At 48.3% G+C, this 16830-nt stretch overlaps 1 protein-coding gene across 1 annotated transcript in view; it reads right to left on the bottom strand.

Annotated features, from left to right (window-relative positions):
- Positions 1-16830, bottom strand: part of Sytl3 (synaptotagmin like 3) — a 56424-nt gene that overhangs the window by 2032 nt on the left and 37562 nt on the right. Inside the window, exons 8-13 of the mRNA XM_041680179.1 lie at positions 16600-16734; positions 9999-10177; positions 8111-8213; positions 2793-2963; positions 1200-1305; positions 355-460 (exon numbers count right to left, since the gene is read on the bottom strand). Coding sequence (XP_041536113.1) covers positions 355-460; positions 1200-1305; positions 2793-2963; positions 8111-8213; positions 9999-10177; positions 16600-16734 — 800 coding nt within the window. The remainder of the gene's footprint in view (positions 1-354; positions 461-1199; positions 1306-2792; positions 2964-8110; positions 8214-9998; positions 10178-16599; positions 16735-16830) is intronic.

Raw genomic sequence — 16830 nt, 5'->3', positions numbered from 1 at the left:
CTCTTCCCAGCCGTGCCACGCATAACCAAGCCTCATCTCTTGGAATGCTTGGTCCTTAAAAATGTGCTTTGTTCGATTTTCTTTTTAATCTAATTACTTTGTTATTTTGTATGTGCATGCATGTAAGAACAAGTGCACACGCCACACGTGTTGGACACAGAACAACTTGCAGAAGCTGGTTCTTGCACTGTGTGGTTGGTTCCAGGTCTTTATTCACTGAGCCATCTCACCAGCAAGCACTATTTTAGATTTTCATAGGAAAGCTAAATAAGATGAGTTCAAATGGTCTATACTTTTTGATGTTTCCTACAGATTTTGGACCATGCTCAGTATATACTGATATCCAATACCTACCCCTTAACAAAAGAGTTTAAGGTGCCATCCGAACGCACGGGTAAATTCTTGGCTCCCAGCACAACCAAACAAAGTTGACCATTAAGCGATAACTGACCTCCCGTGCCTGGAAGGAAAGTCAGAACTCGGGTTAAGCATATTTTTCCTGATATGTTAGTGTACAGTACCAACAGTCAGAAAGCGGTAGCTCCCTGAGAGGACCCACAGCCTCACCGGCTTTGCCCACACTTTTCCTGGGGCAGACAGAATGGAAGAACCAGTAAAATGCCAGGAAGGTGGCTGTTCCACAGAGGACTGGGGAAACCATGGCGAGAAAGCTGTGAAAGCTGGTCGTAGCCCTTGCTTTGAGAAGGGAGCCATACGCTGCTGAGCTAGGTCCTGGCAACCTCTGGCAGGTACACGCTGCTGGCCCTGGGAGCTCCAATTCCTGCCAAAGTCACTGAACGACCCTTTGTCGTTTATGAGTCTTCCCGTGTCCTTCTCTACCCTCGGTATCTGCATACCTTATATTATCTAAGTTAAATAGTTCCAGGATCTGCCCTTCACCCACTCCATCCTGACCTCTCTCGGCCTCCAGCTCCCAGGGCCCTAGAAGCAGTCTTGGTTCCTGAATTCCCCATGTGTGCTGCTACAGTGGCCCCCTCTTCAACAGGGCCACCAGAGACTGGCGGTTAGGAAGGAGGAAGTGTGCACCGGAGGCCTCGCCTATTCTGGTCACCCATGTACAGGGCCTGGAATGTGGGGCCAGTGGGCAGTGGGAAGTCTTTTGCCTACCTCAGACTGCCTGCTCTCTGAATTTTGGGCACAGTGACAAACAAAAGCTCACGGGACTGGAGGTCACTCACCTTCTTGGGCCTCCTGGAGCTTTTTTGGCCCTGCAGGAAGGACCAGTTTGGCTCGAACAGCAAGTTCTCCATTATTCTGAGGAATATTATCTTCGTATTTCTCAGCCTGAGGGCGAGAGGCAGAGCTCAGCAGAATCTTGCCCCTGCGTCTCAAAACCACCTGTGCCATGCAGGTTGTCCCACCCCACCCCGACAGACCCTCTCAAGGCCGTCTCAAAACCACCTGTGCCATGCAGGTTGTCCCACCCCACCCCGACAGACCCTCTCAAGGCCGTCTCAAAACCACCTGTGCCATGCAGGTTGTCCCACCCCACCCCGACAGACCCTCTCAAAGCCTAAGGATGGAATGGGGGTGCCTGGTGGACTAGCCCTCTGTCTACAGATTCGCTGCTGCTACCTCAGCCCCTCAACATGGGAGGAGCAATTCACTACCTTAGCACGTCAGAAGCCATTGGGAACAGCGTGGCCCCAGGGAGGCCTGGACAGCACTGGACTTGAAAACCCAAGATTCATCTCCATCCATCAGCCCGCTCTAGGTCGGTAAGGATTGGAGCTACCCTTCTATGGCAGCGCCTCCTTCGGGCACTGAGGGCAGAAAGAGTGGCAGACTGCTTCTACCTTACATGAGAGCTCTGTAGGCCATGGTGTCTAGCCCTGTGAGATACCGTTCAGAAGTGACTTCTCGGGTCCTGAGTGACTGCCAGAAAGTGAATGGAAAGCCCAGAGAGGAGAGGGTCCTGAATCTGACAGCCCTCCGTCCAGGTGTGGAAATTGTGCTGGGAGGGAAGGTCAGGGTTGCCGCCACGAGAAACGAGAAGCAACCCTCAGGGTACCCAGGACTTCTGAAAGCCTGCTTGGGCCAGCCAGCATCTGCACTGAAACATTCAACAGGCCCTTTGGTGCCAACTGGGGCAGGGACACTCAAGGTCTAGAAAGCAAGTCCCAGCCCGAGTAGCCTGGTGCCAGAGCCCCATGGCAGCCTGTTGACATTCATACCCCATTCAGTGACAGGGTGCTGTGCTACTCCCAGCTGGCATCCCGTGAGGTGACTTAGCTTGGCACTCTGCTGCTGGCCCATTCGCCAAAGGAGGCTGGGTGGGACCCTATGGTAGCCGGTCAGAGATGTCCTGGCCTTCTTCATGCTGCCAGTGTGTGCGTGTGTGCATGCGTGCGTACGTGTATGTGTGTGTGTGTTATCCTTTGAAAAATGAGTTCATAGTGACTAGGTGCTCTCAGGCCCTGTGTAGTTTGAATAACAAATGTCCCGCCATAGGCTCATGAATCTAAACTATTAGTGCCTAATTGTGGCACTGTTTGGGGAGGTTACAGAGCCTTGGGGATGTGGGACCTTGATTGAGGGAGCATGTCACCGAGGTCGGCTTTGAGAGTTTAGAACCTCAATCCACTTCCTCGGGCTTGCCCTTGAGGTATGATCTCCAAGCGTCCTCCCTGCCATGACAGACTATCCACCTAGAACCACACACCAGAACCAAAACATACCCTCTGTAAGTGGCTTCTGGCCATGGTGTTTTCTCACAGCAACAGAAAGGTAACAAATACAGCCCCCCAAAATATAGCCCCCCAAAGACACACCTTGGCCCGAAGTGGATACCACCTGGCATTCTGGGTCGAACTGTCCTCAAAGTCCCATGTGGCCAGAGGAAGGATCACTTCTCCAAGAAACACCCTCCGGGCAAGGGTGCCTAGGTGCCACACAGAGACCTGCAGCCTCCGGGTCACCAGCTGGGCGAGGTCTACCTGATACTGCAGGTGCAAGAACAAGATTGTCAGCTGGGTCTTCTAGAACCACCCCCAGGCCTGCGTAGGTTGAGCCCTGGGACTCAGCTACAGCCAGAGTTCAGATGTATTCAGGGTGGGCCAAGCTGAACCTCGCTGTCTGCTTGCCAAGCACCTTGAGCTTCCCCACGGTCCAGTTCTCATCCCCTCCCATCCCTATTCTCACCCATCACCCTTTCCTGTTTCCTGGATGAAAGTCCTTGCCTAGCCCAGGACTCTGGGAAACCAAACCATGACATACCCTTACACAGGACTGCACTGCCCCAAGCCAGTGTTATCCCAAAATACTAAAAACCAGACTTTTGATTTTTTTATTAAATGCAGGGGGACCATAGCTGGGAATCAAAGATGTATTTGACACACACCAAGTCCTACAACCCACCCCCAGTAATGCAGTAAAATAAAGAAGCAAGCAAACAAAGAAAGGCAGGCACAAGATTCCAGAGCAGTGTAAACCGTGGATAGAAAATACTTGTGGGTGGGATGGGGGGACAGAGATCAGGAATGTAGGTGACACATGGCCCCTCTGAAGGCTGTGCCACACGGAACACTCCACCTCAGCCTCTGGGAGCCCAGGCTTTGGTCTGTACACTGTACATTTTCAGTAATGGCTACAAAGAGCAAGCTGTTGGGCCCTTGTCCTGTACGGGCACCTTTGGCCTCCAAGAGGACAAGTGAGGTCAATACTGTGAGTCACTTAGAAGGTAGGTGTGCCCCCCTCGGTCCCGAAGCCATCAGCAGTGAGTGGCATCGCCACCCACGTACCCAGCCCTGAGCTCTCCCTGCTAATAACCTTTGCACCCTCCTGCCAGTGCTAGCCTCGTGGCATGGTGTGAGCAGACGTGCTCACACTGAGGGGACGTGGACAGTCTGGCTGGATTTTGCATCCACTTTCCCATCTCAGGGCCTTTCTTTCCCTTTGAGGGACAAGATGGGAAGGAAATGGGGACCAAGACGCTGTGATCAATTAGCAGAGAGGTGGTGGTGAGGGGTGCTGTCCCCATCCTACCATCTTCTCTTCCCTCTGGACTCCACACGCTCTTGAGCCATGCACATTCCCGTTTCACAGCCCCTGGCTCCGTTTTCTCTGCTTTCCAAATCCCTATTTCCTTTCTGTTGTTGTTTTCGAGATGAGGTCTCACTGTGTAACTCCGGCTGTCCTGGAACTCACTGTGCCGCCCACCAGGTCTGGCCTCTAACTCAGAGATCACCTGTTTCTGCCTCCCAGCACTGTGATTACAGGTACAGGCACTACACCCAGCGCCCTGTTCCATTTCTCCCTCTGTCAGACAAACAACTAAATCATCCTGCTGACTCCTCCTTTCCCGTTCCTCAGGAGCAGTCGGTTACAAGCCCTGACTACAGGGCTGGCTTGCTGCCCTCTGAGAAATAAGGCTGTTCCAAGAGCTAGCTACAGGGCCATGGTGCAGTGGGTCCTCAGTGTCACCTGAGGCCATTCCCTAACCGCTCCCTCTGCAGCCCCTTGTGGGTCTCCCTGGGACACTCAGGCCTGAGGACATTTCCTGCGTCCTCACTGGCTGCTCACCCCTATCTGATAAACAGGACTGTTCTCCTCCAATAATGAATTTACTGTGTTGAACAAGAACTACCTTGTTGGACTATGTCTCTAAAGCCTGCATCAGTGGCCTGAGGCTACTGTAGACTATGGGGTCTGACACATTAACAGCTCAGAGAACATGAACAGACAAGGACCAAATCTGCTGTCTCCATCCCCTTTCTGATTCCCAGAGTCTCAAAAGGAGTTAGAAACCTCTCCAAGCCCAGAGGGCCCCAAGAAACACTCTGTCGAGAAAATGATGGCAAGTGGCTTTTAGAGCCTCAACTTTGTGTGTCTGGTGTATGTGGGGGTACACGCTGTATGAAGTATGTATACATGGTGTGCGGTGTGTGTGTGTCTGTGGTGTATGCTGTACATGGTCTGTATGTAGGGCATGTGTATGTTTGGAGTGCGTGTGTGCATGTGTCTGTCTGGTACGGTGTGTGCTATATGCAGTATGTGTGTGTGTGTGTGTGTTGTGATGTATGCTGTATATGGCGTGTGCACGTGGGGCATGTGTGTATGTGGTATGGTATGTGCTATAGCATATTATTTGTGTAGGTGCACAGGCATATGAAGATCAGAGATTGATATTAATGTCAGCCTCAATTGCTTTCCTTTTGTTTTCTGTTTTTTGTTTTTGTTTTTGAGACAGGATCCCTCAGTTGAGCCTAAAGCTGTTTGACTAGGCTAGCTGACCAATGAGCTCCAGGGATCCTCCTGTTTCTAGTCCCGAGCACTGAGGTTACACACATGTATCATAACTTTTTACGTGGGTACTGGGTCCTCAGGCTTATGTGGCAGGTACCTTGCCAGCTGAGCCATCTCTCTAGCCCAAGCCTCAATTTTGATACACAGACTTCTATAAGACAGATGTAATGAGGGTAGAATGGCTGTCACATTCTACCCTGATTACATCAACCCACATTTTTTTTTCTCAAAACCAACTGGAGGTAGCTCTCACAGCCATCTCCCCTTGGTTTTACAAGCCTGCTGGATACCAGACCCAGAGGGAAGTGAAACGCAAGGTTCCTAACAGGTTTTTTAAAAATTAACCTGGCAAGCGGTGGTGGCGCACGCCTTTAATCCCAGCACTCAAGAGGCAGAGGCAGGTGGATTTCTGTGAGTTTGAGGCCAGCCTGGTCTACACAGTGAGTTACAGGATAGGCTGCAAAACTACATAGAAAAAGCCTGTCTCAAAAAAACCAACCAACCAAATGACCTGGAACTCACAATGTAGACCAGGCTGGTCTTGAACTCACAAAGATCTACCTGCCTCTGTCTCTCTAGTGCTGGGACTAGAGGCTTGCACTACCATGCCTGCAGGAGTTTCTTTAAGAATAAGTTTGGTCTGCGTTAGAACACTATAAAATTAAGACATTATTCTTTCAGATAGATCTAAAATATCCCCTAAGACCCTAAAACATGCCTAACAGACTATGATTGTGATTTCTTTGACATCGTGCATGTAACTTAAATAAGGCAAGAAAGACTTTTAAACTGAACTATATAAACACTTATCTAAAAATAGTTCCCACCTCATTTCTTGAGCCTCCTCAGTCTTACATAAAATACCTTATCAGCCTTATGATGAATATTTCAATATCAACCTAAAATGTACCAGCAAGCAAGCAGCCTGCAGACTGGCTGCAGTGGCCCACACGTGGGTGGCCAGCAGAGGAGTCTGAGGGAACAGAGACTTCAGGCCCTGCCTACACCTGCTGAGTCAGAATCTGCAATTTAAAAGCAGAACAGGGGATTCCAACCCTTATGAACTCTCCAGGACAGCCTCTCCATTGTGAGTTCCTGCTAAGCTTCCTGACCTCCCCAAGTCCAATTTCCCACTGGCAGATGGAGATTCTAATACCATCCTCAGTGTGTACATGAAGCATTTGGTCAGAGAGAGGCCCAGGGAACAATGGCTATTATTATTATTTAATGAATTCAAGGCTCTGTGCCAGCCCCAACATGGCCCCTGACTACTACTCCTTGCCAAGAAAGGCAGACAAAGCCCTTGCCAGTGCCAGACAGCAGGGCTTCTGAGCTGCCAGTCGTGGCTGGGGTTTCCACAGGTCCAGGCAGCCCATCTGGCTAGAACAGCCACAGTCCATGCTGGGACTTCCTCTACTTCAAATGAAATTATGAGGGCTTAACTCTGCTCTGAAGCATAATTCTGTTTCTTAGTAGCACAGAAAATGAAGACTTAAATAATTCCCTTATAATTTTTTCTGTCTTTGTATATGTGTGAGGGGTGTATATGATATGTGTGTGATGGGTGTATATATGACATATACATTATGGGTGTGTATGATGTGCACATGATGGGTGTGTATAAGATGTGCGCATGAAGGGTGTGTATATGATGTTGCATGAAGGGTGTGTATAAGATGTGTGCATGATGGGTGTGTATATGATGCACACATAATGGATGTGTATATAATGTGTGCATGAAGGGTGTGTATACGATGTGTGCATGATGGGTATATATATGATGTATTACAAAGAGCATATATATGGTGTGTGCACTATGGGTGTGTATATAATGCATGCATGAAGGGTGTGTTTATGATGTGTGCATGATGGGTGTGTATAAGATGTGTGCAAAATGGGTGTGTATAATGGATTGCAGGATGGGTGTCTATATGATGTGTGTGTGTGTGTGATGGGTGTGTATATAAAATGTGCATGAAGGGTATGTTTATGATGTGTGCATGAAGGGTTTGTATATTGGGTATGTAGGATATATCTCTGCACATGAATGTATGTGTAAGTACAGGCACTTGCATGGACACCTTTGGATATCAGAGAACAACCATCTACTTTGTTTGAGACAGAGTCTCTTGTTTTGCCACTGTGTCCACCAGGTGTTCTCCACTTTTTAGGGACTCCACTGTCTCCACCTCCCATATTGCTGTAGGACACTGAGAGTCTGGCTTTATGTAGGTTCTCAAAACTTTACTTACTGAGACATCTCCCTGACCCTATAACTGTTTTTTTTCATAAAAAGAAATGAAATCTATGGTTTTCATCTATTCTAATAAAGAGGTACTTCTGTGGAGAACAAAACCCAGGAACATCACTCTTGGGACCCTCTGCTGGAGAACACCTCTCTGATGTTCAGTCTTTCAAGTCGTTCTGTGCCCAGTTGTTAGCTTGAGACCTGTGTCTTCTTAGAAATCATTAATCCAGAGCTGTGTCCGAGTCTGGCAGAGTACAAAGGCTGATGTCTACCTTCTATCAACTTGGCACTGATTGACATGAAGATGTCTGCAATTATATTTAACTGACTCAAGAGTTTCAAAGAAGCCGGGCAATGGTGGCGCACGCCTTTAATCCCAGCACTCGGGAGGCAGAGGCAGGTGGATCTCTGTGAGTTAGAGACCAGCCTGGTCTACAGAGCTAGTTCCAGGACAGGCTCCAAAGCCACAGAGAAACCCTGTTTCGAAAAACAAAAACAAAAACAACAAAAAAAAGAGTTTCAAAGAGGCATGCTGACCTCTGACCCTAAACCCAGCCTGGGATAGGGAAGACTCAGGAATGTCTGGCCCACAAGTACCTTCAAGGTTTCCTCGAAAGTTGGGTCCAGAGTGTTCTTTTGGACTTGTGTCTTGCGCTTCCCTTGGGATGACCTGTCAGGCAGCAGGTAGGTCTTGATGTACCTAGTGGGCAGAGGCAGAAGAACAAAGGGTGAACTCAACATGGGGTGAGCAGAGAGTTCAGGGGAGTACAATGTAGCATCAGTGGGTTTTCTGGCCTGCTTCCCTGCTGGAGCTTGAGTTGATGGGCAAGATTTGCATCCTGACTTGAGTAGAGAGGGAGAGAGAGAGAGAATGTAAGCACCTTCACAAGGAGGCCAAAGGTTGTTTGATGTCCTCCTGAATTGCCCTCAACCTTATTGCTTTATTATTATTACTAATGTTATTAACAACACAGGGTCTCTCTTGTTGAACCTGGAGCTCCCTGGCTAGGCTAGGCTGTCTGGTCTGCAAACCCCAGGCCTCCTCATGTCTCCATTTCTCTATCACTGGGATCACAGACATGCGGCACCGTGCACAGCTTGTTACACAGATGTTGTTGGGATCTAAACTCGGGTCCTCATACTTGCGGAGCAAGCCCTTTACTGACCAGGACATGCCCCTACAGCCCTCAACGTGAGCGATCTCAGTGCAGTATGAGTAACTTTGGATTTACACCGCTTGGCTGAGCACTGAGTGTGTAAAGCGCCTTGGCCTTACTCTTGGGTCCTACTAGAATCTGTCCCTCTTCCTCATCTCCCGCTTCATGATGACCACATGACCGCAGAACCTGATGTTCCATGTACATGCCAGACTCCCTCTTTCCACCTCCACCCATTGCTACCCCTGGACCCTCAGAACTAAGGAGGAGAATAGAAACTCATGACTCACACTTAGCTTTGGCTCGGAGACCTCAAAGATTATACTCTTTCCCACAAAAGATCCCGCTTCTGAACCCACGTAAGGGAAACGGCTCACCTGCATTCTCTAACTCACCTCGTCCCCTCATGATCGTGCTGTTTGAGATTGATTCCCTCCCCCGCTTATGGAGCTTTGATCCCTCCATTTCCCTATATATCATTGTACTGTATTGATCATCACTGTTCATTAGCCTCGAAAGACTCTTTGTCTTAGTTTTTGCTATTAGAGTCTATAGTCCTGATACACGTATGCATTGGGCACAGAACTAAACATGACAGGGTACATGGTAACTACATCCCCAGCCTGTATGCATGCTGTCAATTTTAATAGAACAGGCCAAATTCGATCTCTTTAAAATAAAAGGGACTATTTGGAAGCCTGACTTGGTGGCACACGCCTTTAATCCTAGCACTTGGGAGGCAGAGGCAGGCGGACCTCTGATGTTAATTTTGGTTTTCCTCTATGAAATCAGCCTTCCAACACCCTTTACTGGGCATCATCTCTCTTCCTTGATTGGCTAGAGCTCCCTGACACACACTGAATGTTTTGCCCCTAAGTTTCAACTCCTGTGTGTTGGAACTTAACTCCCATGTGATTGTGTTTGGAGGTGGTTGGGTGGAAGGGTGGCCCTCAATGAGATCTGTGCTCTTAGAACGGAGTCCTCAGAGAGCTGCCCTTCCCTGCTTCTCCCATGGACTGACAGGCCCCAGTCTCCATCTGTGAACCAGGAGCTGGCCCTCACCAGACACCAGCTCTGTCAGTCCCTGGGCGTCTCAGCATCCACAACTGTGAGGATAAATTGCTGCTGATTCTTAGCCATCCAGTCTCTTGCCATCTGTTACAGCAACTCAAGTGGTCTAAACACCCCTTGAGCATCCAAATTCCCGTATATGCTCAGGCCTATAAAACAGGACCTTGATCCTCTATCGACCTACCTTTGCATCAGCAACACATCCAATGTTGTAATGCCAAACTTCAATTAAAGCAAAACAAAACCCAACAACTTACGGGTTGCACTTCCTCTTCTTTTCCTCTCCGTAGGCAAGGTTCTTACAGGTCTTGATGTGTATTTCTAAAGAATGGCTTTTAAAGCAGTAACGGATGGCAAATTCGATTTCTCCAGTGACATTAGCCTTGTCAAAATTACCCATCTCCGTGCAGGTGCTGTTAATACTAATTAAGCTTCCCTGAAATCAATGGCAGATATAATAAATTAACTCACGGTTAATAAATAGTTTGCCATTGTGCTCTCACGGTAAGTCACAATTCACGCAGAGCATGCAACCCAACTCTCGCTAAGCTGATATGTGCCCCCGGCATGCCCCCTGCTAACGTTGCCACCTGGTGAGTCCTAAGGTGACAAGGCACCCTCAGGAGATCTTGTCTCCTTCTGTCTCTGCCTGGCGATAAAGGTTACCCAATCTTTACCGCGGGTCACCAGGATGACGTGGACTAGCTCATGTGCCATTCTTTCACCGTAACTCTTGGGCCAGATGGCATCCACAGCTGGGCAGCAGTGAGACTAAGTGACCGAGGCTAGAATCAGACAGTGAGGAAGGGGCCCACACAGAGTGACTCGTGCAGACTGTGCGAAGACAATAAATTACCCTTAAGTTTTATGGGCACCTAAAATAAAAATGAAAGCACCTTCGGATATTAGCACACTCTAAACTTAAGTGATACCTGAAGGACTGCATCCCAGGATGCTGTGCCTAAAAGATTAGGTCATCTCATCATTATTAAATTTGCTTAGACAACCGCCACCATTTGTGAGTAGTTGTGCCAGTACTGCTTTTAGAGGAACACTAAATAATTTCTGCTTCTCATACCCAACCAGCTCCTCCACACCATAAAACTCCCGGAAAAGAAAGCAAGAAAGTCTACAACAGAAAGCCATAACTGGCAGAGAGAGATAAAACCCAAACCAACTCAAAGGGCCAGGAACCTGTCTTAACTAATGCCAAGAATACAGAGAGCATTGCCACACCCAGCCCCAGAAAAATGTCGCCTGACCGTACCCTGTGGTGGTCAGATGGAAAGCAACCTTAGCCGGTACACATTCAAAGATGACACACGGGATGGGAGGCGCGAGAGCGAGTGAGCGAGGGTTGAAAACGAAGACGGGAGATGTGAAGAGGGGTGGGCAAAAGACGTGAGCTGCCAAAGGAAAGAGCTGAAGAATTCTAGTCACTACGATAAAATTTTTGCTGGGACTGTAGCTCAGAGATAAAGCACTCACCTAACAAAGCAGAAGGTGTTCTAGGTTCGAGGCCCAGGACTGGGAAAACCTCAAAAGGTCCTTTGCCTAGAACTCAGTCCAGGAGAGAGACTTTGCCCCACATGGAGTTCTCTGGAGGCGGCTGATAACCCTCCCAAGAGTTCCTTGTCTGGGACTCAGTTCTGTTTTCTCTGGAGCCAGAACAGAACTTCAGAGCAAGCAGCCAGGTGGTGGTGGTGCACACCTTTAATCCCAGCACTCGGGAGGAAGAGGCAGGTGGATTTCTGTGAGTTTGAGGCCAGCCTGGTCTGCAGTGAGTTCCAGGATAGCCAGGGCTGTTACAGAAATCTGTTAAAAAACAAATAAATAAACAAAAGCCCGAGCAGTAAACTTGAATCAACCAAAAGGTTCTGGCCCCAAAGTACAATCCAGACCTGATTCCTGTCGGAGTCACTGGTTCTGTCTGCCTTTGAAAGGCCAACTCAGGGCAAAGCAAAGACCATACACCCGTCAGTGGCCAGAGACCCCCTGAAGGTCAGAGGTCATCTACTATCACCTCAAGCTGAGTCCTGGGCCTGTCTATGTCACAAAGGTAGAAAAACTAGGAAAATGACAGCTATGGTTTTTTAAAAGTGATACATTCTGTTAGCCAAGAACACAGGGAAAAGTATTACACAGTGGGTTAGCCGGTGATAGGCAGTCTTTTGTTCTGGACTGAGCCCTGCTGGCTGTGTGGTCTCCAGCAATTTTCCTCAGTTTCCTCATTTGTAAAACCCGAATCTCTGCGACAGTTCAGACAGTTACAAAACACAGAGCTTAGAACCCGGTCTATGGGAAGCGCCCAAAGTGTGTGTGTCTGTTGTAAACTCTGCACCTTCGAGGGCCCTTTGCAAGCTGGGTGAACCCCTTCCTTTGTTCTTGTCTTCTTGGCTGTGAAGTGTATACAGCATTTAAACATCACGTGTAATGCGCAAGAGTAGTTAAAAAAAAATAACTGCAATAATCTCATCTCTCCCCACTCGCGTGCTAAGAAGAAAAAACAGTGGGCTGGGAGGGCAATGGCTCAGCTGCTGCCATGAGCGAGCATGAGGACCTGAGTCAGGAACCTTACCGCCCACATAAAGCTGGGTGCAGTAACACATCTGTAATCTCAGTGACCCTACAGGCAGAGACAGGAGGATCCCTGGGAGCCACCAGGCCAGCTAGCCAAGCATAGGCAGTGGAAACAAGAGACCCTGTCTCAAACAGTGTAGCTTGGGTGATGAGGATGACACCTGAGGGTATTCTGACACACGCATATGATGACACACACATGCCTCTGTTCACAAGCATGAGCGCGTGCACATGTGCACACACACACTCACCAGGATCTCTGAGACGCCCTACAGCCCCTCCTTTAGTTAGTCCCCACCCTTCCTGAGTACCAGCTGCTTCAAAGCTGCTTGCTCATCAACTTTATTTTTCTTTATGGTTTCATTAGTAAAATATCAACTCCCCTCCCAGTCTGCCTTATTCTGGTGTCCGCACAGTTAAAAGCATTTTGTGTGCCCATGAACCACAGCTTGTTCTGTCTGGTTGCTGCCAAACTTCCAACATTGAAACAATCATAAACAGCACTGCCCTGGACAACCACACGTGTGGGGCAACATTTAGGACAGGCTTTAGAAGTACTTCCCATCCGTTGGATTATTCGAGAGAACCTGCAGGGGCAGGAGTGTGGCTCAGCGGTAAGGGGTGCGTTTAGCATGCACGAGGCCTGTGGCAGAAGCAGACACCTCCAGGCTTTTGAATATGTGCATGTGTCTCCAGGGAAGCTGCAACAATTTCCATTTGCCATGTGGTTTTCAGATGCCTGCCGCTCTGGGCCCTTGCCTTGCATTTTTAGACGTTATTAACATCGTCCCAAAATAGGATTTTGTTTCAGTTTTGCCCTGATTCCACTACTTGGGAGGTTAGATGATTGTCTCTATTTATTCCCTGTCTCTATGTGTAAGCGGAGATTTTACAGGCTTTTTCTAAACAACTCCTGGTTTCTTGGAGTCATGAATTTCTCCAGGAAGGGTAGGCCACAAATCTGGACACGAAATAACGCAGTGGTTATTTGCCTTGTAGAAGTTTGAATCCCTTAGACAGATATTGCTTCGGTTTAAAAGAAGACATTACAATTAAGAACAATCTAAACTCACCATCATAACTCTGAAGAGAATACGCCACAAAAAAAAAAAAAAAAAAAATTAGGAGCCGGGCAGTGGTGGCACAGGCCTTTAATCCCAGCACTTGCGAAGCAGAGGCTGGTGGTGGATCTCTGTGAGTTCAAGGCCACCCTGGGCTACACAGCTAGTTCCAGGACAGCAGCTAGGGCTGTTACACAGAGAAACCCTGTCTCAAAAAAAAAAAAAAAAATTAGAAGGGATGAGAATGGAGTGGCCTACTGAGTTTAGAGTTTATCATAAGAAAAACCCCACCACAGTGTCTTCCTCCTTAGCTCAGTGTCATGGCCCTAACACTCTTTTAAAACAGCTAAGTTGTTGTCTATGATGTGTATGTATGAACACATGTTCATGTGAAGGCGCACATGCCACAGCACATGTGTGAATGTCAGAGGACAACTTTGGGTGTCAGCCCCTGCCTTCCCCTGTATTTATACCAGGCTAACTGGCCCTGAACTTTTGGGGTGCTCTCATGTCTCCGCCTCCTATCTCACTTGTTGGGATTATAGACTCATACCACAGCATCTGGCTTTTATAGGGTTCCAGAGATTTGAGCTTGGGACATCATGATTAGTTTTACTCACTGAACCATTTTCCTCTGCCCAACCTTAATTCTTGATCAGCTATAGGGAGAGAAGAAAGAAGGACGGACGGTGTGGGTAAGAAAAACCAGTTCGTACTAGAGCGCAACAAGCCTGTGGGTCATAGCTGCTATTCTGTGGTCCCTGGGTTAGTTGACCCCAAGTTCTACAACCCCTAGAGGACTCTAGTAAACTACCTACCCCTGAACTCTCAGGTTGCTCAATTGTGAAATGGACTAACAGTGGCCAACATACAGTCACAGGACATGAGAAGCCATCGGTGCAGGTTCTCGGAGCTACTGACCCTGTCATCTGGTGAGTGTTTACCAAGAGTCGCTTGAGTGTCAGACATTGCTCCAAGGACTTGGGAATTGTATTCTAACGATCAGCTGATGAAAGGCAGGTAAGTGAGGTGGATCTCAGGTAGAAGATGCTAAAACATGAGCCAGGAGCAAGTGAGTGAATGGGAACTGACAGGGTCCTCTCTGAAAAGGAGCCTCCAAACAAAATTCAGAGAACTAGGGAATAACCTGGGAAGTCTGTGTGTCCTAGACTTGAGAACCAGTGACTGATCACATGGTTGAGTGATGGAGCAATGGGAGGAAGAAAGCAGATGGGGTCAAAGCAGAATGGGGGCAGGTGCTCAGGACCCTGTGGACCATCTCAAGTGTAGAGACGTGCTGGCTCTGGAGCTGCGTGAGCGCCATCCTGTTCCAGGAAGGGACAGTGAGCCAACTCTAGTGGGATGTCAGGAGCTGTGTGGACACAACCCCTCAGGCACTCTAAGAAGTGAGTTCAGCTGGAACTGTGTGGACACAGCCCCTCGGGCTCTCTAAGAAGTGAGTTCAGTTGGAACTGTGTGGACACAGCCCCTCGGCTCTCTAAGAAGTGAGTTCAGCTGGAACTGTATGGACACAGCCCCTCAGGCTCTCTAAGAAGTGAGTTCGGCTTTGTTCTTCTGGATCATGGTCCTTTTGAGTCAACATCAGGCTCCTGCTGGCTCGTTCCCAGAGTCTCCCTGCTCCCAGGCCGCTCTCACTGCCTTGAGTCCACCATAGGAATCCATACTAGAAAAGAAGGTTCTAGAGCCAGCCTTGCCCGCCTGATCTTCATGGAGAAGTCCTCTTGACTTTCATCTTTCTAGACTATTCTAAAACACAAGCAGCCCTTGGTGTTAAGCCAGCCTCACACATGAGCACTGAAACCTATGATATGAGGAGGTGAGCAGGTTATAAGCCTTCATGAATGGGGTTAACTTAGAAAACAGGCCACAGGGAGCCCCTCACCATTTCCACCAGGTGAGCACACAGCTTGAAGATGCCTATCACAAAGCAGGAAATAGGCCCATAACAGCCCGAGTCTGCCATCGCTTGATCTTGGAATCCCATCTTTTAGAATCATAAGTAAATTTCTACTGTTTTCAAATTACCAAGTCAGTGTTGTTCTGTGATAGCAACACAGAACCAATCAAAACAACTGCTAATTGAGGCCTCAGGTTCCCGCAAAAAACTCTAGGCCTAAGTAGCATTAGGTTTGTTTAGCAAATGAGTCAACAGGTGACTCCACATGCAGTCTAGAAACAGAGTAGATTTGAAACATTATGAAGCCATCTTGAAAAAGAATACACCTTAACCTTAGCCCTCTAAACATAAAGCAAAGTTACAAACAAGACAATGTGGCCGTGGCCTAAACATAGACCTAGTCACCAGAGGACAGAGTCTAAAACAGGGATCACCACCTAAGGGTGGCACCAAGCACAAAGGGCTGGGCCCTCTTCTGGTCATTTATCAAGAAAATGTCCAATAGACTTGCCCATGACCCAGATTCATGGAGGCGGTTCCTCAACTGGGGTTCCCTCTTTCCAGATGACTCCAGATTGACAAAAACCAGCACAAGGACCAGTTACTGTCTGAAGGTATAAAATGTTCTCAACAAGATGATATTTTTAAAAAGGTAAACAGGAAAGATGGCTTCAATGTGTTTTGAGGCTTTCCCTAGCTCCAAATCAACATGAAAATCACCTCCACCTCTCCTCTTACCTCCAGTGTTGACCAAAGACCATAGTCTATTCCTTCCCTTGGGTCTTAGTTACTCTTCTATTGCAATCACCATGACCAAGAAAGTTTACTGGGGGCTTACAGTTTCAGAAGGTGAGTCCTTGACCATTAGTGGGGGGCCATTGCAGGCAGGCAGGCAGGCATGGTGCTGGAACAGTAGCTGAGAGTTTACACCTGACCCACAAGCATGAAGCAGAGAAAGAGCTAACTGGGGATGACAGGAGCTTTTGAAGAAAGCCTGCCACTGGTGATGTACCTCCTCCGACAAGGCCATTCCTCCAAATCCTTCCCAAACAGTTCTACCAACTGAGGACCAAGCATTCAAATATATGATCCTATGGGGGCCGTTCTCATTCAATGCACCATGCCTTACCTACCAGGCCAGTTGGATGATGTCTGGTTGGTTTCTCTTTTCTGGTGCTGGGGATTCAACAGAATTGGGCCGTGTGCATGCTCTACCTGTGCTCTACTGCCGAGCTCCATCTCTAGTCCCTGGTGGCTTGAGAACCACACCTTTTACAAGAGTATTGGGACAAGACTCACGTGTCTCAGGCCTCCAGAAAAGACAGCGCTGTGTGTTGGACTGGACGGGAGAGTGCCTTGCTTCAAGACAGGACTGGGAGGTTGCTTGGGATCTTCTTGATGGAATGCTTTCAGAATATCGGGTGAGCTGACCTTCTGGAGAGGGTAAAAACAAACATAGCCCACTATCTCACGTGACCAAAGAGGCCAGCAAGCTCAGCCAGCATCTGTGAAGTGATGCTTCTCACACAC

This window comes from Microtus oregoni, unplaced genomic scaffold (assembly GCF_018167655.1).
Source record: "Microtus oregoni isolate MIOR12 unplaced genomic scaffold, Mior012 000033F_ref0000390, whole genome shotgun sequence".
NCBI lineage: Eukaryota > Metazoa > Chordata > Mammalia > Rodentia > Cricetidae > Microtus > Microtus oregoni.
The sequence above is the reverse complement of the archived record's forward strand: the minus strand, read 5'-3'. Positions and strand labels throughout refer to the sequence as shown.